The sequence below is a fragment of the Mustela nigripes genome, chromosome 10 (genome assembly GCF_022355385.1).
Source record: "Mustela nigripes isolate SB6536 chromosome 10, MUSNIG.SB6536, whole genome shotgun sequence".
Taxonomy (NCBI): Eukaryota; Metazoa; Chordata; class Mammalia; order Carnivora; family Mustelidae; genus Mustela; species Mustela nigripes.
Genome location: NC_081566.1, coordinates 11,443,637 through 11,469,946, shown reverse-complemented (window position 1 = coordinate 11,469,946; position 26,310 = coordinate 11,443,637). Strand labels below are relative to the sequence as shown.

General features: G+C 40.0%; 1 protein-coding gene across 1 annotated transcript in view; it reads left to right on the top strand.

The window, feature by feature from the left end:
- The window catches only part of LOC132025394 (kinesin-like protein KIF28P), a 60,248-nt gene that overhangs the window by 2,806 nt on the left and 31,132 nt on the right, over positions 1–26,310 (top strand). The window contains exons 2-5 of the mRNA XM_059412580.1: positions 2,819–3,013; positions 17,367–17,570; positions 18,969–19,004; positions 23,875–24,099. Coding sequence (XP_059268563.1) covers positions 2,819–3,013; positions 17,367–17,570; positions 18,969–19,004; positions 23,875–24,099 — 660 coding nt within the window. The remainder of the gene's footprint in view (positions 1–2,818; positions 3,014–17,366; positions 17,571–18,968; positions 19,005–23,874; positions 24,100–26,310) is intronic.

Below are 26,310 nucleotides of genomic sequence, written 5' to 3'. Positions count from 1 at the left end.
ACTTTCTTGATGGTGTCCTTTGAAGCACAATCATTTCTAATTTTGATGAAGTCTTACTTTTTTTTTGCTTTTGGAATTCATGCTTTCGGTGTCATTAGACTCTGTCCAATCCAAGATCATGACTATTTACTCCAATGTTTTCTTCTGTACTGAAATCTCTTACATTTAGGACTTTGTTCCATTTTTTTAAAAAAATTTTATTTATTTTTTTGAGATAGAAGCACCCAAGCAGGGGGAGTGGCAGAGGCAGAGGGAGAAGCAGACTCCGCACTAATCAGGGAGCCCAGTGCAGGCTCAATCCCAGGATTCCGGGATCATGACCTGAGCTGAAGGCAGATGCTTAATTGACTGAGCCACCCAAGGGTCCCTCGTTGGTCCATTTGGTGTTAATTTTTGCATAAGGTATGAGGCAAGGGTCCAAGTTCATTGCTTTTGCATGTAGCTCTCAAGTTTTTCCAGGACCACTTCTTGCAAAAGCTATTCTTTCCCCATTTTTGGCAGTCTTGTTGACAATCAGTTGACCATGGAGGCCTGGGATGATTCTGTATGTCTATCGCTGTGCCCGTATCATGCTGCCTTGGTCACTGTTTGGTTTGTACTAAGTTGTGAGATTGGGAATTGTGAATCTTACTTTGTTCTATTTCAAGATGGTTTTGGCTCTTCTGGATGCCTTCCAGTTCCATGGAAATTTTACTATCAGCTTGTCAATTTCTACAGAGAATCAGGTAGGATTCTGATAGAGATTTCACTGAATTTGTATGTCAGCTTGATGAGTTACCATCTTAACAATGCTAAGTCTTCTCATCTATGAACATGGGGTCTTTCCAATTTTTAGATCATCTTTAGTTTCACTCAACAATGTTTTCAGAAGATATGTTTTGTATTTCTTTTGTTAAGTATTCCCAAGTATTTTGTTCCTTTTGACACTACTAGAAATGAAATTTTTCCATTTCATTCTTAAATTCTTCCTTTCAAGTGTATAGAATTGATTTTTATGTATTGATCTTGTATTTTACAACCTTACTGAACTAATTTATTCGTTCTAATAGTTTTTTTTGGAGAGTTCCTTAGGATTTTCTTTAAACATGGTTTCCTTTGGTTCCATGTGCTTATAATGCTCACAGTCTGGCATCTGGTCACTGATAGATAATTTCTGTTGCCTGCCGTTTTCCCAATATATGGGTCTTACTCTCCTGTTTCTTTGCATACCTTATCATTTTTTAATGGAAACCTGACACGAGATAATATGGTGTAGCAAATCTGGGAACTGATTCTCCCACCCCCCGTATGTAGCTTGTTACTGTGGCTTATTTGTTGGGTGACTGGTTGGACTATTGTAGCACAGTCCATCCCTCACCTCAGGAGGGCACAGCTTTAGGTATGCCCTGGACACCCTGGGTGACACTGGTTTGGGTTGGGCTCATTCCTCTCTTGACATCAAATTGTTCGACTCCACGGATTGCGGCTGACTGCTTTGTTGTCAGCAATTCCTGGAGGCATAAATTACTCTGCTAACTAATGCAATCAAATTCAGGTTCCTTTAAAAGGAACAGTCTCTGAGAACACTGACATATTTTTCAGGACTCCAGGGGGGTCCATCCAGCTACGGTGTTTCCCAGCCACCCCCATCCCCTCCTTGCCCCCGCAACTTCTGCAAACTAGAGGGCCTATAATTTAGTCCTTATCAAAACAGACCTCTCCCAATTCCCTTCCATCATGACTTCCGTTCTTGAGTGTGCCCTTAGGATCCAGCTTCTCTAAGAGGGCAAATGAAGTCCGTGACTTTGAGAGGACATGAGCTGCTATCCCCCTGGGCAGGATGTCTACACCTTGGCTCCAGACTTGGCGGTGGGGACAATGGCAAGTTGCCGTTTTAGAAGCCCAGCACTTGTTGACTGTGGAACAGCTGCTCGAGATCCTCTCAGCTTCTCTGTCCTGGCGTGGACCCACCACCTCGGGGACTGGGCAAGGATGGCCAATGCCCTAGTGTTCTCAGCAGGCTGATCCAAAGTAGAGCCTCGGTAGCACACCGGCTACAAGAAGGAGTCCCTGGGCACCTGCGTGGCTCAGTGGGTTAAGCCTCTGCCTTCGGCTCAGGTCATGATCTCAGGGTCCTGGGATCGAGTCCTGCACCGGGCTCTCTGCTCAGCGGGGAGCCTGCTTCCCTCTCTCTCTCTCTCTCTGCCTGCCTCTCCATCTACTTGTGATTTCTCTCTGTCAAATAAATAAATAAAATCTTTAAAAAAAAAAAAAAACAAAAAACAAGAAGGAATCCCACCTCTCACCAAGACTCTCCCAGGACTTAGCCTCGGCAGCATGCAGATGGGGGTAGGATGTGAAATGCTGAGATCCTGCTCCTGCCAAGAAGAAAGCCCTCCACCTGCAATCTGGGGAGAGAGGCAGCCTTGCGGTGGGGGCTCCAGCAGTCTGGGGGAGTCTCTGCCTGGCTGAGCTGGCGGGAGAGAGGAAGGGAATGGGCTGGCTTCAGATACCAGACTCCCCTTTCTTCATAACTATGCTACACTTCCTTGAACAGATGTTTTGTCATTGGCCATCTGCCCTGAGGACTGTTTCCAGGGTCCTGAAATGGTTGTTTTTCCTTTTTCATGAAACAGGGAAGCTCTCTGTTGCCGTAGTCATTGCTGTTAGCATAGCTGGGTGTTAGGCTGGTCTCAGAAAATTAACATCACTAGAGATGATGATGAATAACTGGTAAGTGCCCGTCTTAATTCCTTAGGAGGTATGTATCAAGACTTGCCAAACAACTTGGATGACAAAAACTACAATGATGAACTCTGAATTTGTAATTTGACTATAGAGAGAGAAGAACTCTGGGAGCAAATGTGTGATTTCCATGCATTCCGGGACCACCACAACCATACAAGACCCTAAGAACCCAGAACATAGGAAGACATTTATTTTTGACCTGGCATATTGGTCTCATGATGGATTTCAAAAGGACCAAGATGGTGTGTTGATTTCAGCTGATCCTAGCAGTCAATTTGCAAGCCAGGTAACTCGCTTTAAAACACAACTTCAAAGGAAAGGTGGTTTGTTTTGTTTTCTTTTTTTAAATGAAGTATTAATGGTAGAACAGTATAATTTTTTAATGCAAGCATGCTCTGGTATATACTTCCATTTGAGCGTTTGATTTTAAATTTTTTCCTTTTTCATGCTAAACATGAGGTCCCAATGTACAGTTATTGCCTAAATAATTTTTAGGAACTCAATCAGTTGAATTACCATATGTTGTCATATTTTGAACAAGAAGTGTCAGTCAACTCAATTATATCTTGCCTCTCTGAAATAAGAAAATAAGCAATATTTGTGATACACTCAGCATTTGAGAATTCTTGTTTTACCAAGTATTTCACATGTGCCAAACATTATTCCCTCCTGGGGAGTTAGATAGGCAAGTGCTTTCAAAATGTTACATGTTCTAGGATAAGAACATGGGATGTGATGGGGTAACAATGGAGAGGAGGTCATTTCAATCTGGACAAAGCTCATGGAGTTTCTAGGATCTGGGTGTGTGTAGTTTCCATCAAATTTGGAAAAGTCTCAACCATCATTTTTTTCAAATATCCTTTACCCTGACCTACCTTATTCCTTCTGTGATTCCAACCAGGCTTGTCCACAGGTCACTGAGGCTCTGTTCATTTCCGCCTAATCTTCTCTCTCTACTCTTGTCTGCCTATTTGTCTTTCAAACTCAGCTGAAAGCTCACAGCTTTTATTAAACCACTCCCAAAAACTCCCCCTGTCGAATACTTCTGTCCTCAAAAACTCCCTAAAAGGATCTCATGGACCCTGGAATGCTCTTGAGAACTGCCATCCCAGAGTAATCAATTAAAAAAAAAAAATCAAATTAAATTTTGTAACTAGTCAGTCAATTGTGGGGAAATGGGATTAGGAAGCGCTCCATCCAAAACACAGCAGGAAAAGAGGGGGAAAGTAAAAAAGGAGATGGGAGGAGTAGAACACAAATAGTGAGCAGGTAAACTCAGTGCCAGCCACATCACTTACTACAGCAAATGTAAATAGACGTGCCAATTACAAGTCAGGAATGATTAGATTTCATAGAGAAAATGGGATCCAACTCTGATTAGAGAAACCCCACTTTACATTATCATGTAAAAAGTAAGGAAAACTATAGAGGCCATATTTACATCACATAAAGTAGATTTCACCACAAGAAACACTCCATAATCATAATCAATTTGTTAAGGAAACATACCATCCTAAATGGGTATGTTCCTAATAATAGAGCTTCAAAGTACATGAAGGAGAAACTGCTAGAAATTGAGGGAGAAACAAACAAATCTACAACTGTCATTAGTGATTTCATCACTCCTCTCTGAGTAATGGATAGAACAAATAACCCGAAATCAGTACTATACAGAAGACCAGACCAACACCATCAGCCTAACTGGCCATTATGTATTAGAGAACTCCACTGCTACCCACCACCCAACCACAGCAGCACACATCTTTACAGCTGAACACAAAACTTCCACTACAACAGACCATATTCCAGGTCATAAAACTAGTATCAATATTGTGAGATAACTGAAATCATACAAAGTACATTCTCTGTCCACCAAACTAGAAAGAAATTAAAGATACTGGGAAAATCTACAACTATTTGGAAATAGCAGAATTCTAAATAATCCATAGGTTAAGGAATAAACCATAAACAAAATTAGCAAATACTCTGAATAAGAAATTTAGGGGTGCCTGGGTGGCTCAATCGGTTAGCATCTGCCTTTGGCTTGGGTCATAATCTCGAGGTCCTGGGGACGAGCCCCACATCAGGCTCCCTGCTCAACAGGGAGTCTACTTCTCCCTCTTCCTTTCCTCTCCCCCATACTCTTGCTCTCAAATAAATAAATAAATAAAATCTTAAAAGCAAAAATTTAAAAATTTTTCAAAATTTGTGGGTCATAGCTCAAGGAGAGGCTTAGAGAAATTATATAGCATTAAGTTATTAGAGAAGCACAATCTCAAGTCAACATTCTAGTCTTCCACCTAAGAATTCAGAAAGGAAAGAGCAAATTAAATACAAAGCAAGCAGAGGAAGAAATAAGAAAGCAGTAATTAATGCAAAACAGTAAAAGAATAGGAAAACCGATGAAACTCAAAGCTAATTTTCTCAAAAGTTCAATGAAATTGAACCTTTAGCCAAACCAATCAGGAAAAAAGATACAAAATACCAAGATGAGAAATGAGTCATCATGGCAGATTTTAAAGACATGTAAAAAGGAAGGGAATCTTATGAAAAACTTATTGCAAATAAATTCAGCAAGTTAGATGAAATGACACAAGCCACTGAAGGTCACACAAAAACAGATCATTGAACTAGACTGAAAGGAACTGAATTTATAGTTAAAAACCTCACAAAGAAAACTCTATGTCCAGATGCCTTTGCTGTGAATTCTACTGAAGTAAAAAATAATGAGAATTCTTAAAACAAAACAAAACAAAATCCTAGAGCTGACAGAAGAAGGAACATTCATTTTTTGAGGACAATATTACACCAAAACCAGCCAAAGTTTATGAAAACACTACAGGCCAATATCTATCATGAACGTAAACACAAAAATTAACAAAATTTCAGCAAATAGAATGTAAAATATTTTAAACAATACATTTCTATCAAGTAGGACTTTACTGGAATATAAGATTGGCTTAATATTTGAGGATCAATGTAATTCATCATATGATCAGAATCCCGGGGGGCAATATTTGGTCAGATGCAGAAAAAACATTCGACAAAACCCAATCAAAATTAAAACTCTCAGTAAACTTAAAATAGGAGGGAACTTCCTGGAAATAACCTTCCCTGAAATACATAGGTAATATCATATTTGATGCTGAAACACTGAATGTGCTCCCCCTAAGATAGGACAAGGCAAAGAGGACCAATCTCATCATTTCTATACAACATTTACTGCAGGTCCTAGCCAGGGCAAGTAGGTAATAAATAGGAAATTAGTGATATGCAGATTTAAAAACGAATAAGTAAAACTATTTTTAGATTACATCATTATCCATGTATCTATCCATGTAGAAATCAGTAACAACAAAAAGGGTTACTACAGTTCATAAGGTTGTTTAGCAAAGCCAATATACAAAAATCAATAGTTTTTCTCAATACTAGCAGTGAACAACTAGAGAGTGAAACTTAAAATATTTACAATAACACCAAAAATATGAAATACTTTAAGAATAACTTTAACAAAACATGCAAAAGCTGTTCACTATAAAACATTATTGAAAGGAAGACGGACATGCATTAGAAGACTCAATATTATTAAGAAATCAAAATGAGTGGGGTGCCTGGGTGGCTCAGTGGGTTAAGCCTCTGCCTTCGGCTCAGGTCATGATCCCAGTGTCCTGGGATCGAGCCCCATATCGGGCTCCCTGCTCGGTGGGAAGCCTGCTTCTCCCTCTCTCACTCTCCCTGCTTGTATTCCCTCTCTAGCTATGTCTCTCTCTGTCAAATAAATAAATCTTAAAAAAAAAAAAAAAAAAAGAAATCAAAATGAGCAATCAATTCAAAGCAATCCCAACCCAAACCCCAGCAATAAGGTTTTGAAGCAACTGATAAGCTATTTCAATAATTTACATGGAATGGTAAGGGACTTACAATAGCCAGAATTATTATTTTTTGAAGATTTTATTTATTTACTTACTTACTTATTTGAGACTGAGAAAGTGAGGAGGGGAGCAGAGAGAGAGAGGAACAAGTAGATTCCATACACTGAGCACAGAGCCCAGCATGGGTTTCCATCCCCTGACCCTGAGATCATGACCTGAGCCAAAATCAAGAGTCAGATGCTCAACTGACTGAGCCACCCAGGCCAAAATTAATTTGAAGGACCATGAAACCTGAATAATTTAAAACCCACTGGAGAGCTTCAGTTATCAACACAGAGTGGTACTGGCTGAAAGATAGAGATAACAGATCAATGGAACAGAAAAAAGTATCCAGAAATCGATCTTCATATATTGTCATATTTTTATGAGGATGCTCTAATGGGTTGAATAGTGTTCCCCCCCAAATCTAGATCCACTCAATACCTTAGAATGTAACCTTATTTGGAAATAAGATATTTGCAGAAGTAATTAGGCCATAGTGGATTACAGTGGACCCAAAATCCAATTCTTCTCTGATGAGGGAAATTTGGACACAAAGACACACGGGGAGAATGCCATGTGACTATGAAGGTAGGTGGAATGATGTAGCTATGAGCCAAGGAATGCCAAGGAATGCTGGGAGTTACCCGAAGCTGGGAAGTAGTAAGGAAGGATTCTTTCCTAGAGCCTTCAGAGAGAGCATGGCCTTGCCAGCACATTGATTTTGGACTTTCAGCCTTTGGAATCATGAGAGAATAATTTTCTGTTGTTTTTAGTCACCTGTTTAGTGGTAATTTATTATGGCAGCCCTAGCAAACTAATACAGGTGACAAACTTCTTCAAAATTAAAGCCTTCAAACAAATGATGCTGGAGATATTAGATATCCATGTAGAAAAGTATGACTTTCTTATTCTTTCCTCACACCATATAAAAATGAATTCAGAATGGATCAGAGACCTAACTGTTAGAGCTAAAATTATACAGCTTCTAAAGGAAAGGAGAAAATGTCTGTGACCTCAAATTTGAAAGATATCATAGGACACAATCTTAAAAAATATTTTTTAAGTTCAAGTATAATTATGATAAGAGAAAATAATAAATGAGACTCATTTGAAAAAAGCTTTTGCTCTTTAAGACATCCCAGTAAGAGCATGAAAAGGCAAGCTATGAAGAAAGAAAATAGTTACAAGACAGATAAAATATCCAAAATATATAATGAGAACATAAGTAGTAACCTCTTTTACCTCAGCCATAGCAACTTCTTCCTAGGCACATCACCAAAGGCAAGGGGAGCAAGGGCAAAAATGAACTATTGTAACTTCATCAAGATCAAAAGTTTTTGCACAGCAAAGGAAACAGTCAAGAAAACCAACAGACAGCTGACAGAATGGGATAAGATATTTGCAAATGACATAGCAGATAAAGGGTTAGTGTCCAAATCTATAAAGAATTCATCAAACTCAACACCCCAAAAATAAATAATCCAATCAAGAAATGGGCAGACAACATGAACAGACATTTCTGCAAGGAAGACATCCAAATGGCCAATAGACACATGAAAAAGTGCTCCACATCACTTGGCATCAGGGAAATACAAATCAAAACTTCAATGAGATACCACCTCACACCAGTCAGAATGGCTAAAATTAACCAGTCGGAAAAGAACAGATGTTGGCGCAGATGTGGAGAAAGAGGAACACACCTACACTGTTGGTGGGAATGCAAGTTGGTACGGCCACTCTTGAAAACAGTATGGAGGTTCCTCAATAAGTTGAAAATAGAGCTACCCTACAACCCAGCAATTGCACTACTGGTTATTTACCCCAAAGATACAAATGGGGCATGTGCACCCCAATATTTATAGCAGAAACGTCCATAATAGCCAAACTTATAGAAAGAGCCTAGATGTCCATTGGCAGATGAACAGATAAAGAAGATGTGTTATATATATTCAATGGAATAGGATGCAGCCATCAAAAAATTGAAATCTTGCTGTTTGCAACAATGTGGTTGGGACTAGAAGGTGTTATGCTAAGCAAAATAAGTCAATCAGAGAAAGAAAATTATCATAGGATCTCACTGATATGCAGAACTTGAGAAACAAGGAAGAGGATCATAGGGGAAGAGAGGGAAAAATGAAACAAGACAAACCAGAGAGGGAGACAAACCGTAAGAGACCCTTAATCTCAGGAAAAAAACTGAGGGTTGCTGGGTGTTGGGGGAGATAGAGAGCTGGGTGATGGACACTGAGGAGGGTATGTGGTATACTGAATGCTGTGAATTGGGTAAGACTGATGAATCAGAGACCTGTACACCCAAAACAAATAATACTTATATGTTAATATGTATATATAAAATGAATTTTTATAACTTAATATTAAGAAAACAAGTCAATTATCATATGGTTTCACTTATTTGTGGAGCATAACAAATAGCATGGAGGACATGGGGAGTTAGAGAGGGAAGGGAGTTGGGGGAAATTGGAAGAGGAGGTGAACCATGAGAGACTATGGACTCTGAAAAACAATCTGAGGGGTTTGAAGGGGCAGGGGGTGGGTGGGAGGTTGGGGGAACCAGGTGGTGGGTATTATAGAGGGCACAGATTGCATGGAGCACTGAGTGTGGTGCAAAAATAATGAATACTGTTATGCTGAAAATAAATAAAAAATAAATTAATTAATTTTAAATAAACAAGTCAGTTTTTAAAGGGAAAATAATTGATCAGAGGCTTTGTTAAAGTAGATACCAAAAAACAATGGAAAAGTGTCATACTTTATTACTTGTTAGCAAAATGCAAGTTAATACCACAATGAGATAATACTATGCATCCATGAGAATGACAAAAATTAAAAACTGACAATATGAAAGGTTGACAGGCATGTGGAGCAACTGGAACTCTAATGTGGTACTTACGGCAGTGCAAAAATGTTGAGTTATCTTGGAAAAGTAAGCTCTTTAAAAGACATAAATACATTTGACCATACAACCTAGCAGTTCCAAGAGAAATAAAACATATGCTCTCACAAAAAAAAAAAAAAAAAAAAATTGGCAAGTGTCCTTTGCAACTTTATATATAATAGTCTCAAACTAGAAACTCACATTGAGAAAGGTAAGAGGGTCAGAGATGCAGTGGGGAAACAGACCTCATGCACAGCAACCCTCACATAAGAAGGAAAAATCACGGTGCAGAAATTCTCCCCATGGATTGAAAGGATGGAGTCCTGCCATGGGTATGCCTAGCCCTGGGTACCTGAATGGTGAGAATGGGCCCCCCTAACACGTGGCTTTGAAAATCAGCAGGCCTTAACTCTGGGAGAACCTGAGAGCTCTAAGAAACTGAGACTCCATTGTTAAAGGTCCAGCACACAATTTGAGACACTGCACAGCAGCAGGAGTTCGAAAAACACTGTATGCAAAGGTATATTGATTAGTTTTAGGTAATGTGCCAGAGGGTTAGGGATCTGTAGGAATTTTTTCCAGGAACAAGAATGCTGGTCGGTGCCATTTGTCTTGCCGTCCTTCAGCCTAGCTGGCCGAATGCTTGCAGAAGCCAGTTCTGATGCTTTCTACCTTGTTAGCACTGTTTGCCCTGACCCAGCATTCCCCAGACTGCCGCTACTACAGGCAATCCCTCCAAAGTGGCTCTCTCCCCACCACAACCAGCAGGCAGCTTTGGCTTGGATTGGAACCTCTCCAAAGTGGTTCCTACCCCAGTGGGGGTAAGCAGCCAGCCAACCAGCACATTGATACAACTACAGCCAGGCCTATTAGTCATCCATGCCAGAGACCAGCCCTAACTCACAGTGCACCCACAGCAGCAAGTCTCAATAAGAAGGTACATGCAGCCCACAACAACAGCCTCCCTAGAACATGTGATTCCACTAACTGAGGCAGACTGTGCTGCTGGGCCCTACAGGACACCTTTTATATAAAACCGCTACTTTCAAGACCAGGAGACATGGATGACCTACCTAATAAACAAAAACAAACACAAAGGATAAGACAAAATGAGAACACAGACAAATATGTTCAAATGGAAGAATGAGACAAAATCTCAGGGAAAAAAAAATTAAATGAAATGGAGATAAACAATCCACCTGATAAAGAGTTCAAAGTAATGGTCCTAAAGATGCTTACCAAACTCAGGAGAACAGATGAACACAAGGAGAATGTTAAAAAAAGAGATAGAAAGTATTTAAAAAATCAATCATAGCTGAGTAATACAATAACTTAAATGAAAAAGACACTAGGAGGAATCAACAGCAGAGGAGAGGATGCAGAAGAACAGATCAGCAATCTGGAAGACAGGGTGCTAGAATATCCTGAACAGCAATTATTTAAGAAAAAAAGAAATTTTATTTTTTATTTTTTTTAAGATTTTATTTATTTGACAGAGAGAGAGTGATCATAAGTAGGCAGAGAGGCAGGCAGAGAGAGAGGGAGAAGCAGGCTCCCTGCTGAGCAGAAAGCCTGATGTGGGGCTCCATCCCAGGACCCTGAGCTTAAGGCAGAGGCTTAACTCACTGAGCCACCCAGGTGCCCCAAGAAAAAAAGAATTTTTAAAAATGTGCATAGGTTGTGAGTCCTCTGGGACAAATCCAGTATACTAACATTTGCATTATTGGGGTCCAGGAAAGAGGAAAGAGAAAGTTTCAAAAAAAAAAAAAAAAAAAAAACCTTATCTGAAGAAATAATAGCTAAAAACTTCCCTAACTCTTGGGAAGAAAAGAGACATACAGGTCCAGGAAGCCCCAAACAAGAGGAACCCAAGGAGGTCCACATCAAGACATTTAATAACTAAAATGCCAAAAATTAATAATAAAGAATCTAAATAATAGCAAAAAGAAAGCAAAATGTTTTATACAAGGGAAATCCCAAAAGGTTATCAGCTTGTTTTTCAGAAGAAACTGCAAGCCAGAAGTGAATGGAGTGATACATTCAAAATGTAGAAAGGAAAACCTACAATCAAGAATACTCTACCTGGCAAGACCATCATTTAAAACTGAAGGAGAGAGAGTTTTCCAGAGAAAAATTAAAAATGAAAGAAAGTTGATCAGCACCTAACCAGCCTTACAAGAAATGTTAAAAAGACTTAGTGGAAAAGGAAACACCATAAATAGGAGAAAATTATGAAGGGAAAAGTTTCATTGGTAAAAGCAAATATATAATAAAGGCATTAGATCAATTACTTATAAAGCCAGTATAAAAGTTTAAAAAACAGAAGTAGTTAAATCATCTATATTTTTAAAAATCAGTTAAGGAAACACAAAATTTTAAAAATGCAAAATAGAGTGTTGTGTACATAAAACATATGGGGAAGAATTTAAAATTGTAGGGCTTTTAGAATGTGCTTAAACATAAGCAACCATCAACTTAATATAGACGGCTATATATATCAAATATTACATGTGATTCTCATGTAGCCACAACAAAATCCTATCACAGATATACAAAACTAAAGAAAAAGGAATCCAAACAAAACACTAAGGAAAGATATCAAACCACAAGAAAAGAGAACAAGCAAGGAACAGAGAAGAATTAGGAAACAATGGCCAAAATAACAAGAAGCACATACCAATCAATAATTACTTTAAATGTAAATGGACTAAATGCTCCAATCAAAAGATACAGGGTGACTAGATCGGTGAAAAAAAAAAATGTATATGCTGACTACAGGGGACTCCACTGTAGACCCAGACACACCAACTGAGCACTTTTTGCTTTCAGTCACAAAGTCAGAAAAAATATTCCATGCAAATGGAAGTGGGGGGGGGGGAGCAGGGTAACAATGTTTCTATCAGACAAAATAGACTATTTTTTTTAAGTTATATTTATTTTAGAGACAGACTGAGCACACACAAGCAAGGGATGGGGCAGAGACTGGGAGAGAATCCTTAAGCAGACTCCCTGCTGAGCACAGAGCCCTACTCAGGAACCAGGTTATGACCTTGAGATCATAACCTGAGCTGAAATCAAGAGTTGGGGATGCTCAACCAACTGAGCCACCTAGTCTGGTGCCCCAGACAAAATAGTCTTTAAAACAAAGACTTTAAAGTCTTAAAAGTCTTTAAAACAAGAGACAAAGAAGGGCATTACATGATGATAAAGCAAACAATGCAACAAGAGGATAGAACAACTGTAAATCTCTCTACACCCAATATAGGAGGACCTGACCAATATTAAGAGACATAAAGGGAGAAACTGACAGTAATACAATAATAGAAGGGGACTTAACACCCCACTCATGTCAGTGAACAAATCACTCAGAAAACCAACAAGGAAATAGTGACTTTGAATGACAGGTGTGACCAAAGGGACTTAACAGCTACATTCGGAACATTTCATCCTCAAGCAGCAGAAAACACATTCTTCTCGAGTGTACACAGAACATTCTCAAGGATAAATTTTATGCTAGGCCACAAAAGAAACCTCAATAATCTTAGGGAGTTTGAAATCATATCACACATCTTTTCTTTTCAAAGAAAGGGGAAGCAGACTCCCCCCGAGCAGAGAGTCTGATGTGGGACTCAGTCCCAGGACCTTGAGATCATGACCTGAGCCAAAGGCGGACATCTAACCTCTGAGCCACCCAGACGTCCTTAAGTATCTTTTCTGACCATAATGGTGTGAAAGTAGAAATCAAGTACAAGGATAAAACCAGAAAAAACACCAACAAGTGGATGCTAAACAACAGGCTATTAATCAACCAGCAGGTCAATGAAGACATCAGAGAGGAAAGCAAAAGATACATGGAGACAAATGAGAATGGACACACAAGGGTCAAAATCTTTGGGGTGCAGCAAAAGCAGTACTAAGAGGAAAATTTAAGTGACACAGGTCTACCTCAATGAACAAGAAAAATATTAAACAACTTAACCTTACTCCTACAAGAATTAGAAAAAGAACAAATAAAAGCCAAATTTAGTAGGAGGAGGAAATAATAAAGATTAGAACCAAAATAAATGAAATAGAGACTTAAAAAACAGAAAATAACTATGAAGCTGAGAGCTGGTTCTTTGAAAAGATAGGCAAAATAGATCTTTAGCTAGACTCATCAAGAAAAAGGAGACAGGACTCAAATACATAAAATCAGAAAGAGAGACATTACAACAGACACCACAGAAATATAAAGGATTATAAGAGAAAATTACAAGAAATTATAAACCAACAAATTGGAAAGCCTGTAAGAAATGAACAAATCTGTAGAAACATATGACCTTCCAGACTGAATCAGAAAGAAATAAAAAATCTGAACAGACCAACCACTAGTAACACAATTGAATTCATAATCAAAGAACTCCCAAGAAAGAAAAGTGTACAACCAAATGGCTTCCCAGGTGAACTCTACCAAATATCTAGAGAAGAGTTAATATCCATTCTCCTTAAATTATAAATACACACAGATCAAAGGCATAGAGTAAAGAGTCAGAAATGAACCCCTGCTTATATGGTCAGTTAATCTATGAAAAAGGAGGCAAGACTATAAAATGGGGAAAACACAATCTCTTCAGTAAATGGCATGGAGAAATGGGGCAGCTACTTGGAAAAGAATGAAGCTGAACCACTTTCTTAAACCACACAGGAAAATTAAATTGATATTAAATTAAATTAAGTTAAATTGATGTGTAGTTAAAGACCTAAAAGTGATAACTGAATCTATAAAAATCCTAAAAGAAAACATAGGCAATAAACTCTTAGACAATGGTCTTAACAATATTTTTATGGATCTGTCCCTTCAGACAAGGGAACCAAAGCAAAAACAAACAATTGGAACTAATCAAACTAAAAAGCTTTTGCACAGCAAAGGAAACCGTCAAGAAAATGGAAAATCAACCTACATAGATCAGTAAAACAGACAGAAAGCTCAGAAATAAGCCCATGTGTATATGACCAAAAATCTATGACAAAGGAGCCAAAAAACGGCAATGGGAAAAGGACAGTGTTTTCAGTAAATGGTGTTGGGGAAATTGGACAGCCACACGCAGAAGAATGAAACTGAACCCCTACCTCACACTAGTCACAAAAATTAACTTGAAATGTATCAAAAACTTGAACATAAGGGCTGAAACCATAAGACTTCTAGAAGAAAACATAGGTGGTAAGCTTCTACACATCAGTCTTGACAATAATACTTTGGATTTGACACCAAAACCTAAAGTAAACAAGTAGAACTATATCAAAACAAAACAAAGAAACCTTGTATACAATAAGGAAATCATCAACAAAATGAAAAGGAAACATATGAAATAGGGGAAAAATTTGCATATCATGTATCTGGTAAGGGGTTAATATCTAAAACAGATGAAGAAGTCATACAAAAAACAAAACCCAAAACAAAACACACACAAAAAGCAATCCAATTTAAAAACAGGCAGAGGAAATGAATAGACAGTTTTCCCAAAGAAGATATGAAAATAGCCAACAGGTACATAAAAAGATACTCAACATCATTCAACACCTGGGAAATGCAAATCAAAACCATGATGAGACACCCCCTCTTACCAGTTAGAATGGCTTTGATCAAAAAGACTAATTCTGCTGATCATTTCACAATATATACAAATATCAAATCATTATGCTATTCAACTGAATCTAATTTAATATTATATGCCAATTACACTTCAATTTTTTAAAGATTGTATTTATTTATTTGAGAGAGAGAGAGAAAGGAGGAAAGAGAGGGAGAGGGAGAAGCAGGCTCCCTGCTGAGCAGAGAGCCCGATGTGGGGCTTGATCCCAAGACCGAGATCATGACCCGAGCCAAAGGCAGACACTTAACCGACTAACCCGCCCAGGCATCCACATTTTAACTTTGTTTTTAAATATTTATCTATTTTAGAGAGAGAGAAAGAACATGTGTGCATGAGTGGGAGGAGGGGCAGAGGGAGAGAATCTCAAACAGATTCCTCCATTGAGCTCCGAGCCCATGTGGGGCTCAATCCCACAACACAATGAGATCATGACCTCAGCCAAAACCAAGAGTCAGACCCTTAACCCACTGTGCCAGATTCCCCACATCCCAATTTTTAAAAAGATAGTTTTAAAATACTGCAAGAATCGTGCTGTACAGAACCTTGATTGTCCCATTTTCCTCATCCCCAGATGAGGATGACCAATTAGCTTTTGTCGACCACCTATTATGATAATTGCCGAATAACTGTTCCATGTACTATAGTATAGGAAAATGTTTCATGTAGTTGACCATAGGATGGAGAGTAGGAAGAAATTAGAAATGTAAGTCTAAATCCAAAACTAGTTATTTTACTAAACTTAGTAAGCACTCCTTAGGTTTAGCTAATAGCGCCCAAGGTAGAGTTGATATCCTTTATGTGAATACATTTTTCTGAGAAAAGTACAGTCACAATGTTTTCAGAAACCACTGGTCAGATTCTGCATTTTAGGCCAGAAGCTCCCCTAACCCTTCTAGGGCAATAATTTTTATGGCTTTCTTATGAGAAATGAGCAGTATGAGAAGACTGGTTACTGTCTGTGGTATATATATAAACCATACCATGGTGATATGTGCATCTTTCCCAGAAGTAAAAATTATATAGATGATACAAATGGATCTATAATGGGGGTGCCTGGGTGGCTTAGTCAGTTAAGTGTCTGCCTTTGGCTCAGGTCATGATCCCAGGGTCCTGGGTTCGAGCCCTGCGTCAGGTTCTCTGCTTGGCAGGAAGTCTGTTTCTCCCTCTCCCTCTGCTGCTCCCCCTGCTTGTGATCTCTCTCTCTTTTTCAAATAAATAAATAAAAATCTTTTAAAAATGTACCTATTGTATGGGACGCCTGAGTGGCTCAGTTGGTTAAAAATGTACCTATTGTAATTAGGGATCGTGTAAAGATTCTTTACTATTTTATTGATATGGGAGACCAGAGAAAAATGTACTCAGACAAGGGAATATTGTTGGCTTTGACCATGACCCAGATACTGAAAGAGCCAGACCAATTCCTCTCTTCCAAGCAGTTGCGGGCACAGGCATCTGTGCCTCCCACTTAAAAGTGGGGAGGGGGGGTACAAATATGTACATGTGCTTATTGTAGAAATGCTCCAGATCTTCTGGGTCTTGTGGCAAAAAGAAAGAAAAAGAAAAGAAAAGAAAAAAAAGAGTTCACCAGCAGAGGACTAAAATTAGTGCAGTCATTTTGTGATGTTATTGTTTGTGGAGTAAAAAACATTGAGATGGTAGAAGATGCTTTCACTGGTCTCTGTCCCCTGGCTCCTTGCAACTGATGTCTAATTGCTGGATTTTAAAGACTGAGCCAGGCTAGGTTTGTACTAGGCTTTTTTGAGACCAGCCCGGTGAAGATCCATGGTGATCAGTGCCTTCCAAATAGCCAACTCCCTTTTTGGTCTCCAGCTTTATGCCGCTGGTTCTAAGACAGCATCGGAGTCTTCTGTCAAACACGCAGCATGGGGGCACCTGGGTAGCTCAGTGGGTTAAAGCCTCTGCCTTCGGCTCAGGTCATGATCCCAAGGTCCTGGCATTGAGACTCACATCAGGCTCTCTGCTCCACAAGGAGCCTGCTTCCATCTCTCTCTGTCTCTCTCTCTCTCTCTCTGCCTGCCTCTCTGCCTACTTGTGACCTCTGTCTGTCAAATAAATAAAATCTTAAAAAAACAAACAGCATGGTACTAAGCAAGTTATCAAAACCAGAATATTTATTATGTTAAGGGTATTGTGAAAAGCCCGTGCTGAACGCAGTGTCTGTGATCTTCTTTCCAGACAGATGTTTTCCATGATCTCGGCCGGGGAATTCTGGACAGCGCATGGCAAGGCTATAATACCACCCTCCTAGCCTATGGCCAAACTGGCTCTGGGAAAAGCTACTCCATGGTTGGGTTTGGTGCAAACAAAGGTATCATTCCAAAGGTGTGCGAGGAGCTCTTTCAAGCAATTGAGAAGAAGGAGGGAAATGAAGACTACCAGGTACACGTGATCCGAAAATCCCTTCTTTGAGGAATTTCATTTTTCATTTTGGAAATTTCTGGCTCCAAACGATCAGCATCTCTATTTCAGGATAATGTTAATTTTCCATACCCAAGTCTTCCCAGGACTGCAAGATCAGGTTGCCGCTAACTAGAATGTTGACCTTTTCTGGTTCTATGGAGGCAAACCCAAGGCAGTAATTTTGAAAAGCACTTTGAGTATCCCAGCAGCAGACGTCTTAGAAGCTAATACTCATGAGGGATTCTTGCTGAGGCTGATCCAACAAGACCCTCACTGACTCGCCTGTGGTTTCCTTTGCTCCGCCTCTTCTACCAAGGCTGTGGGTGTGTGCTCATTTTCATTTCTTTCTTTTCTTTTTTCTTTTTTTTTTTTTTTTTTAGTAGGCTCCACGCGCATGGAGCCTGATGCAGGGGTCAAACCTGAGATCAAGACCTGACCTGAGACCAAGAGTCAGATACTTAACCAACTGAGCCACCCAGGCGCCCCTGTGGCATCCTGTTTTTTCACGGAGAGCATTCTTTCTCTCTCCGAAACTGAATTATAGGACTTTAAAGAACATGGTCTTCTTCTCCATGTATCACCTGCTTTCCTGGAGTTCCTTTTTTCTCCTGTTTGTTGGATCTCTCATATTGGAGGCTTTCTTTGTCTGCTAACAGTGGTTTAAAGCATGTGACACCCACGCTCGTTGGAAGCTCTGGGGACATGAGAGGTGACGGAAGACCCGCCACCAGGAGACAAAAGACAAGCCTGCCAGAAGGTGGTGGCAAATATCAGTATCTTAAGACCTTTTCTCTAGGCTGGGGCCATTCAACTCCTCCAGCCTCCCACTTAAGGGGAGTTGGCTGGTCCAGAAATATTCCAGAAGCACAGTAGGGTAAAGACTGGTCTTTTTCTCTACAATGTTCAGATTGGGGGTGAGCAATAAAGAATGACATTTTTCTGTTGCCAATCGAGACTGAAACACGCACACACGCAGGGTCGTATATAGTTTTAACCTATATTAAGAACTTTTCCATAGCATCAAAGTTATGTGAGAATTGCTTATTGCATGTGAATCAGAACTTGCTATATTTGTAAATGATTTTATTTACTCGTCTGAGAGAGAGAGAGCACAAGCAAGAGGAATAGCAGACAGAGGGAGAAGCAGACCCCCACTGAGCAGGGAGCCAGATGTGGGTCTTGTCAATCCCAAGACCCTGGGATCATGACCAGAGCCAAAGGCAGAGGCTTAACCCATTGAGCCACCCAGGGACCCAAGCATTATTATATTCAATATTAGCTTCTTCCTTTGTTGGAAATTAATGTTGTTCCTATATGACTTTCTTCCCCAAAGATGAGGTTCCAGAGGAGATTAACTCTATGTTCTTTTCTATACAGGTTACGTTCAGTATGTTGGAAATTTACAACGAGCAGGTAACGGTGATTCTATTCTCTGGCACACACACCTGTGGGACTCTGCAGCATAACACCTATGGAGCCTCCCCTCCCCCACCCTAAGATAAAGTCACAACCCTGTAGCCTGGCATGGACTACAGCCCTCACTTCCCTCTCCCACGCTACCTCTTGCCCCTTTCTCCACTCACTCTGTGCTTCCGCCACATAAATGTCTTCCTCTCCGGAACATGTCATTCTTTCCAACATTTACCCTTCTCTGACCCTAGAATTCTTCCCCTACCCCGACCAGTCGACCTCAGTCGGCATGGGGGGCAGAGGAGATAGCAAACTTTGTGTTCAAGGACCAGATGGTGTCTGCTGAAACTATTCACCTCTGTTCCCTAAGCAAATGGAGTATGGCGGGGTCCCAGTGGGGGGCCGTTCTTGGACGCTGAAACTGGAATGACACATAATTTTTGATGTGGAGCCGAGAGCCAATGGTCAAGAAAGAATTCTTGAGCTTCTTTTGGTGCAAAGAGGTGCTTTCGATAGAGCAGGGGACAGGACTCGAGCGGGGAAAGAGCTGCCCCAGGGCTATGAGGAGTGACCGATCATGGACTTCTCTCAGTGGGGGGTTAAGGAACTTGTGCGTGTTAGAAGCAAGGCCTCCAGGACCTTGGAGGGCTAGTTAGTGTTAAGATAAAGTTGCTTTTAGTCTTTAAAGAAACATCAACACGAAGGCGGCCAGTCGGCCAGTCGTGAGTTCCTTGGGGAATGTCACACTCAGCAACTTGGGCTCCAGGTTGTAAGAAAATTTAATTTCCGCTGCATTTCTCCTGCCTTTGTTCGTCCCATCAATTTGCACATGTCACACAATATTTTTCTTGTGATTTTTTTCAGTCACTTAAAAATGTGGAAAATGTTCTTATGTCAAGGATCCGACAAAAACAGGTGGCCAGCTGAACGTAGTCCCCAGGCCATGTTTTGTTTGTCCCTGGGGTGGCTGGAAAGGGCATGACCTCAGACCCTACTTCTCTCATTGACTGGCCATTGACTTTGGAAAATCACTTTCTCTCAGTTGTCTCATTCACAGAGAATGTAAAATAAGACATTACACATCAAAGTGACCTGTTTTCAATTTCTAACACAGAGCTTAGAAAATGCCAGATATTCGCTGCCCTTACCCCTTGATCATATAATACTGTGAAATTTTATTTGCCTATTTGGGTCTCCGGAACAGATCGTGTCCTTGTGAAGACCTTTCTATAGGAAATGCCCTCTCAATACTCAATACGCTTGTAGGTTTAGAATGGGTGCTCCGAATATTTACTGAGTGGACGAATTGACAAAGGCATCTAAAACTGTAACTTTCTCATAGAAGACCGTAACCTAATTGTTTTTGTGTAACCCCAAGCACCATCCAAAGCCTTGCACTTCATCATTCTGAAGTAAATACTGTGAAAGGAATAGATCTGTCAGTGTTTTTCTCTTTATATCAAGGAAAGAAAGTACCCATTTTGCTTCTTACACTCTTTCATGAGTCAGCTATTACCATTGAAGGCTGATAGTAAATGCAAATGAGTTCTTTTAAAAAAAAAAAAAAGTTTTAAAATTCCAATTAGTTCACATGCAGGGTCATATTAGTTTCGGGTGTACAATATAGCAATTCAGCACGTCCCTACATCACCCGGGGCTCATGACAACAGGTGCGCTCCTCAGTCCCCCTCTCCTTGATTCACCCATCCCCCGCCCCCGCCCACCTCCCCTCTGGTAACCAACAGTTTGTTCTCTAGAGTTAAGAGTCTGTTTCTTGGCTTCTCTCTCTTTGTTTTCCCTTTGCTCATCTGTTTTGTTTCTTAAATGCCACAAGAGTGAAATCATGTGATATTTGTCCTTCTCTGAAGGGCTATTTCACTTAGCATAATAGTCTCTACCTCCATCCGTGTCATTGCAAATAGGGAGATTTCATTCTTTTTTATGGCTGAGTAATGTTCCTGTATGTGTGTGTGTGTGTCTGTACCCATTCATCAGTCAATGGACACTTGGGGTTTCCCTAATTTGGCTATTGTAGATAATGCTGGTATAAACCCTCATGTGTGTGTTTCCTTTTTATTAGTGTTTTTGTTTTCATTGGGTAAATCCCAGTAGTGCAATTGTTGGATCATAGGGTAGTTCTATTTTTAACTTTTGAGGAATCTCCATACAGCCTTCCACAGTGGCTTACCCAACAGGGTAAGAGGGTTCCCCTTCTCCACATCCTTGCCAATATCTGTTGTTTCTTATATTGTTGATTTTAGCCATTCTGACAGGTGTGTGGTGGTATCTCAATGTGGTTTTGGCATTTCCTTGATGATGAGTGATGTTGAGCATTTTTTCATGTGTCTGTTGCCATCTGAATATCTTCTTTGGAGAAATGGCTGCTCATGTCTTCTGAACTTTTAAAAATTGGATTATTCATTTTTGAGTGTTGAGTTTTATAAGTTCTTTATATACTTTGGATAATAACACTTTTAAATGTCTTCTCCCATTCACTAGGTTGCCTTTAAATTTTATTGTTTCCTTTGCTGTGCAGAACTTTTTATTCTGATGAAGTCCCAATAATTTCTTTTTGCTTTTGTTTCCTTTGCCACAGGTGACATATCTAGAGAGAAGTTGCTGTGGCCTAGGTCAAAGAGGTTACTGTCTGTGTTTTTCTCTAAGATTCTTACGGTTTCCTGTCTCACATTTATGTCTTTAATCCATTTTGAATTTATTTTTGTGTATCATGTAAGAAAGTGGTCCAGTTTCATTCTTCTGCGTATTTTTGTCCAATTTTCCCGAAATTATTTGTTGAAGAAACTTTTTCCCACTGGATATTCTTTCCTGCTTTGCTGAAGATAAATTAACCATATAGTCTCTGGTTCCCAATGGGTTTTTCTGTTAAGGTCACCAATTAAGTTTCTATTTCTTTCAAGTTGCTAAGGCTTGGAAGACAGTGTGGCTCCTTTATCTCATACCAATAACTTTGGGAAGACAATTTCCTTTGTTACTCAGTTCTGGTAGTCATCTTACTGTGGTCTCCGTACTGATATCTGTTTATGATGATAATCTGTCTGGAATTCTGTTTCCTCATCTTTAAAATAAGAACACTGGACATCCTAAGAATCTTTCCTTTCCTCATATTCCTTGACTCTCTGGTATATTCCCATTAGGTACTTCAACAGTCAATTAAAATGAAGTTTATTATGTACTTCTAATGTTTCGGACATCATCCTAGACTCTGAGGATGAGTTAATCCTTGGACTTAATTCCCACCATAGAGGAGTCTGGCGGGAGCTATAACACTTTACAGACAGTGATGCATTACATGTGCTCTGTGAATGGCGAGGAGCAAGGGGCAGAGAGGAGGGAGTGCATGACTTCGTGGGATGTTTAACAGCAATGGTCAATGGTCAATGCTGGGCTTGGACTGGACTTTGAGAAATGTGTAGGGAGGTTGAAGGCACAGACAGGGGCATTTTATGCAGGATTAGTTGTAACTAGTCAAAAAATACATCAAAGTTCATGGTGGTTAAAGGAAGAGTCAGTACCCTGCTTAGCCAGATTTGGATATATGGTGCGGTCATCAGGAGATGAAGCTGAAGATAGGCTCTGCCAAAAGTAAAGGGCCTTTGTCCTGGCAATAGTGGAGAATCTTTGGAGGATTTTAGAGGAAAATCAGATAATCAGATCGGGCTCTGGAAGAGTTCTCTAGAAGCAGATTGGAGTTGGATTTGAAGGTGTACCAAATAGAGTCAGAGTTCAAGAATTCCCAGGAAAGCCCAGGTGAGTAAGGAAGGTCTTGTGATAATCACCAATTTTGATCTCCAGACATACATGAAAGGTCCCGGCACCAGGATCCACCCCCATCTCTGGGTGCTCATACTTCCTCTCCATCCAGACAAATCTACTTGTTTTTTTTTTTTTTCTAATAAGACTTACTCAGTCCTATCTTAGATGTTCCTTCCAACAAGTTGTATGTTAGAGGAAAATTTTCCTAGCTACACTAGAAATGATCTCCATTTGGATGTCTCCTTATCCCTGGCACCTTATGTCCACTGTCTTAGTTTGGCTTGTCCGAACTTCAATCTGTGATCTTTCCCTGGCTCTAGGATGAAAAGCCATAGAATATCGGAGTTGGGGAAGATCTCAGAGATAACTTAATTCACCCCTTCCTATTATGAACACTCGGAAAGTAAGAGATTTTTCCAAAGTTTTATCAGGTTAGAGGCAGAGCCAGGACTGAGAACTGGGGTCTTAGACATCTCTGTACCATGTAATACCACCCCTCTGGGGCCTTTGGCTCCACCACAATCCCACAGTAGAACCTACTTAGCCTTGTTAGAAGTGGCTTTTCTTGGGTGAGAGACAACATGGGCTTTCACCCAAAGCCATGGTCTCTGTGTGACATCTCACCAGTCTCCAATAATAAGATCTGAAGAATCACCCATATTCTCCTAACATTATTTGTTAGCCTAGCTCTGGCTACACTGTTCTGTCAAAATTCATTCACTGAGTGACTCTTCTACATTGGGAACCAGGTCAAGATCTACAAGTAAAAGGCCCTGGTCCCACCCAAAGGGAGTTCACAGGCTTGTTGAAGTGCTTTAGGTACAAGAAAATACTAGAACTGAGTTTTTTAAAAAAAATTCTGCTTATTACAGCAGGTTTTCCCTTATTACAACAGGTTTCCCTCCTGTTGGCCATTCCCCTATCTCTGACTTACCTAAATTATGAACTTGTGTAGTGCCTACAGAAATTTAACATTTTTTCATTCATGTAGTAAGTTTTTATTGAGCACTAAATATATTCACGGCAGAGGTGTAACCATGAAGTAAATAGAAATCCCTGTCTTCCTGAAGTTTACTTTATTTATTCTCTTTTTCCACAGATAAGAGACTTGCTGTCTAGAACCAAGAAACCTGGGGGACTAAAAGTGAGGGAAGATCAACAGCTGGGCTTTTATGTGGACGGCCTGAAGTCAGTGCCCTGTGAGAACTATGCACAGATTGAAAGACTGATGGAACAAGGGACAAAAGTAAGGACCACAGCATCGACCAACATGAATGCCAGCAGCAGCCGGTCTCACATGGTTGTCACCATTCAGTTCAAGCAGGTGAGACTCACGGGAAGGCTGCTGTCCCAGGTTCCCACCAAGCGTGGTCCATGGGAAGGGTTCCCAGTGGCATGAAGAGTTGGTGAGTATTATGGAATCCTTTCAGATTTGGCCTATGGATTAAGGTGGCTACGGCCAACTATGGGCTTTAGGTTCAGAAAGAGAAGTGAGGGACTTCCTATTTTCCTACCTGCCATATCCCCGTTCCACACAGGTTCCCCAGGATGATGAAAACCAGCTTCCAGATCCATGAGCCTAGAGAACCACCAGATGCTGACCAACCCTTCTGATACTTGGAAGTAGCAAAATAAGGTCTTTGAAACTAGCTAATCCATGTAACTCTCCACTAAGTAGAATTTTTTACAAACCTGAGCATATGTTTTTTCCTCCTTACTTCTTGTTAGATATCAGAGAGTAAACTCTACATCATCAGCAGTTTGATTCAGAAATACTTATTTTCAAAACCTGGGTAAACATTACAGTTAGCTATGATTTCACCACCTCTGTTTCCTAAGCCACAGTCCTAATACATAGGTAGAATGGTGATAAATGAAGATTGCCCTGTTCTAACCAGGAATAGTGGGAAAATACTGGACTGTATCTCTTTGTTCACCGGCTTTGAAACTTCAGGAAATCACTTACTCATTTTTAGTCTCAGTTTACTATTCTGTAGAATGAGACGAATAGCTATCCTACGGGAGTGCTGGGAAGCCTAGAGAAGTACCTGCATTTTAAAGAACTTTGAAGAATAACTGGGAGGATGGTAGAGAGCGCTCTGAGCTCACCTCCGCCCACTGACACACAGAGACAACCACTCTGCATAATCCAGCTAACTCTGGAAACGACCTGAAGACCGGCAGAACAGCTCTTTCACAGCTAAAGACATAATGAGAAGCCCACATTGAGAAGGGTAGGAGGGGCAGAGATCTAGTTGGAAACGAATCCCCAGGCACAGCGACCCTCAAAGAAGAAGGATATCTTAGGCACTAGGTATTTCTTGAGGAGCCAGGGTATCAAGCTTTAATGAGGCACCCCCTGCTCTGGAGATCTGCACCAGAAAGACAAGCCTGATATCAGTCTTTGAAAAGTAGTGGACTCAACTCTAGGAGAGGTGGAGGAGGGCTATAAGAAACTGAGAGTCCATTCCCAAAGGGCTCTATCATGCACTGTGAGACCCAGCACAGAAGCAGTAGTCTAGGAAGTGCCTGGGTTATACATGAAGAAGATTTAGTGACTATTTTGGGGGCATGTGCCAGAAGATCAAGGATGGTAGGAGCTTTCTCAAGGAACAAGAGTACTGGAAGGTACAGTTTTTCTTGAGCTCCTTCTGCCTAGCTGGTCCATCCTTGAGGGAGCCAAAATCAAGAGTCAGACACTGAACTGACGGAGCCACCCTGGTGTCCCTCTACCAAACATTTAAAGAAGTGTTTAAAATATCCTTTTCAAACTATCCCCAAAAATAGGAGAGGAAAGAAACTTCCAATCTCACACTATGAGGTCAGCATTATCCTGATGCAAAACAAAACAAAACAAACAAAAATTACAGATCAATATTCCTGATGAACACAGATGCAAAAATCTTCAACAAACAACTTCAATCATACATTAAAAGTATCATTCCCCCACAAATCCAGTGGGATTTATTGCAAGGATGCAAGGATAATTAGCCAATTAATTAAATAACCAATCAATGAGAAGCACCACATTAACAAAATGAAGGATAAAAATTATATGATTTTCTTAATAGACACAGAAAAAAAGCCTTTGACAAAACATGTATTCATGATGAAAAAACTCTCAATAAAGTGGGTTGAAAGGGAACATTTCAATGTACATAATAAAGTCCATATATACCAAACCCCAAACCAGCATCATACTCAATGGTGAAAAACTAAAGGCTTTTCCTCTAAGGTCAGGAACAAGGCAAGCATATCCATGTTTGTCACTTTTATTCAACAAGTACTGGAAGTCCTAGTCAAAGCAATCAGATGATCAAACATGAAAAGGAATAAAAGGCATCTAATTAAGGAAGAAATAAAATTTCCATTATTTACAGGTAAAGTGATATTACACATAGAATACTCTAAAGATTACCAAAACACTATTAGAATAAATGAAATCAATAAAGCCTCAGGATACAAAATTAATACACAAAAATCTATAGATTCTTTTTTTCTATACATTAATAATTAACTAGCAGAAGGAAAAATT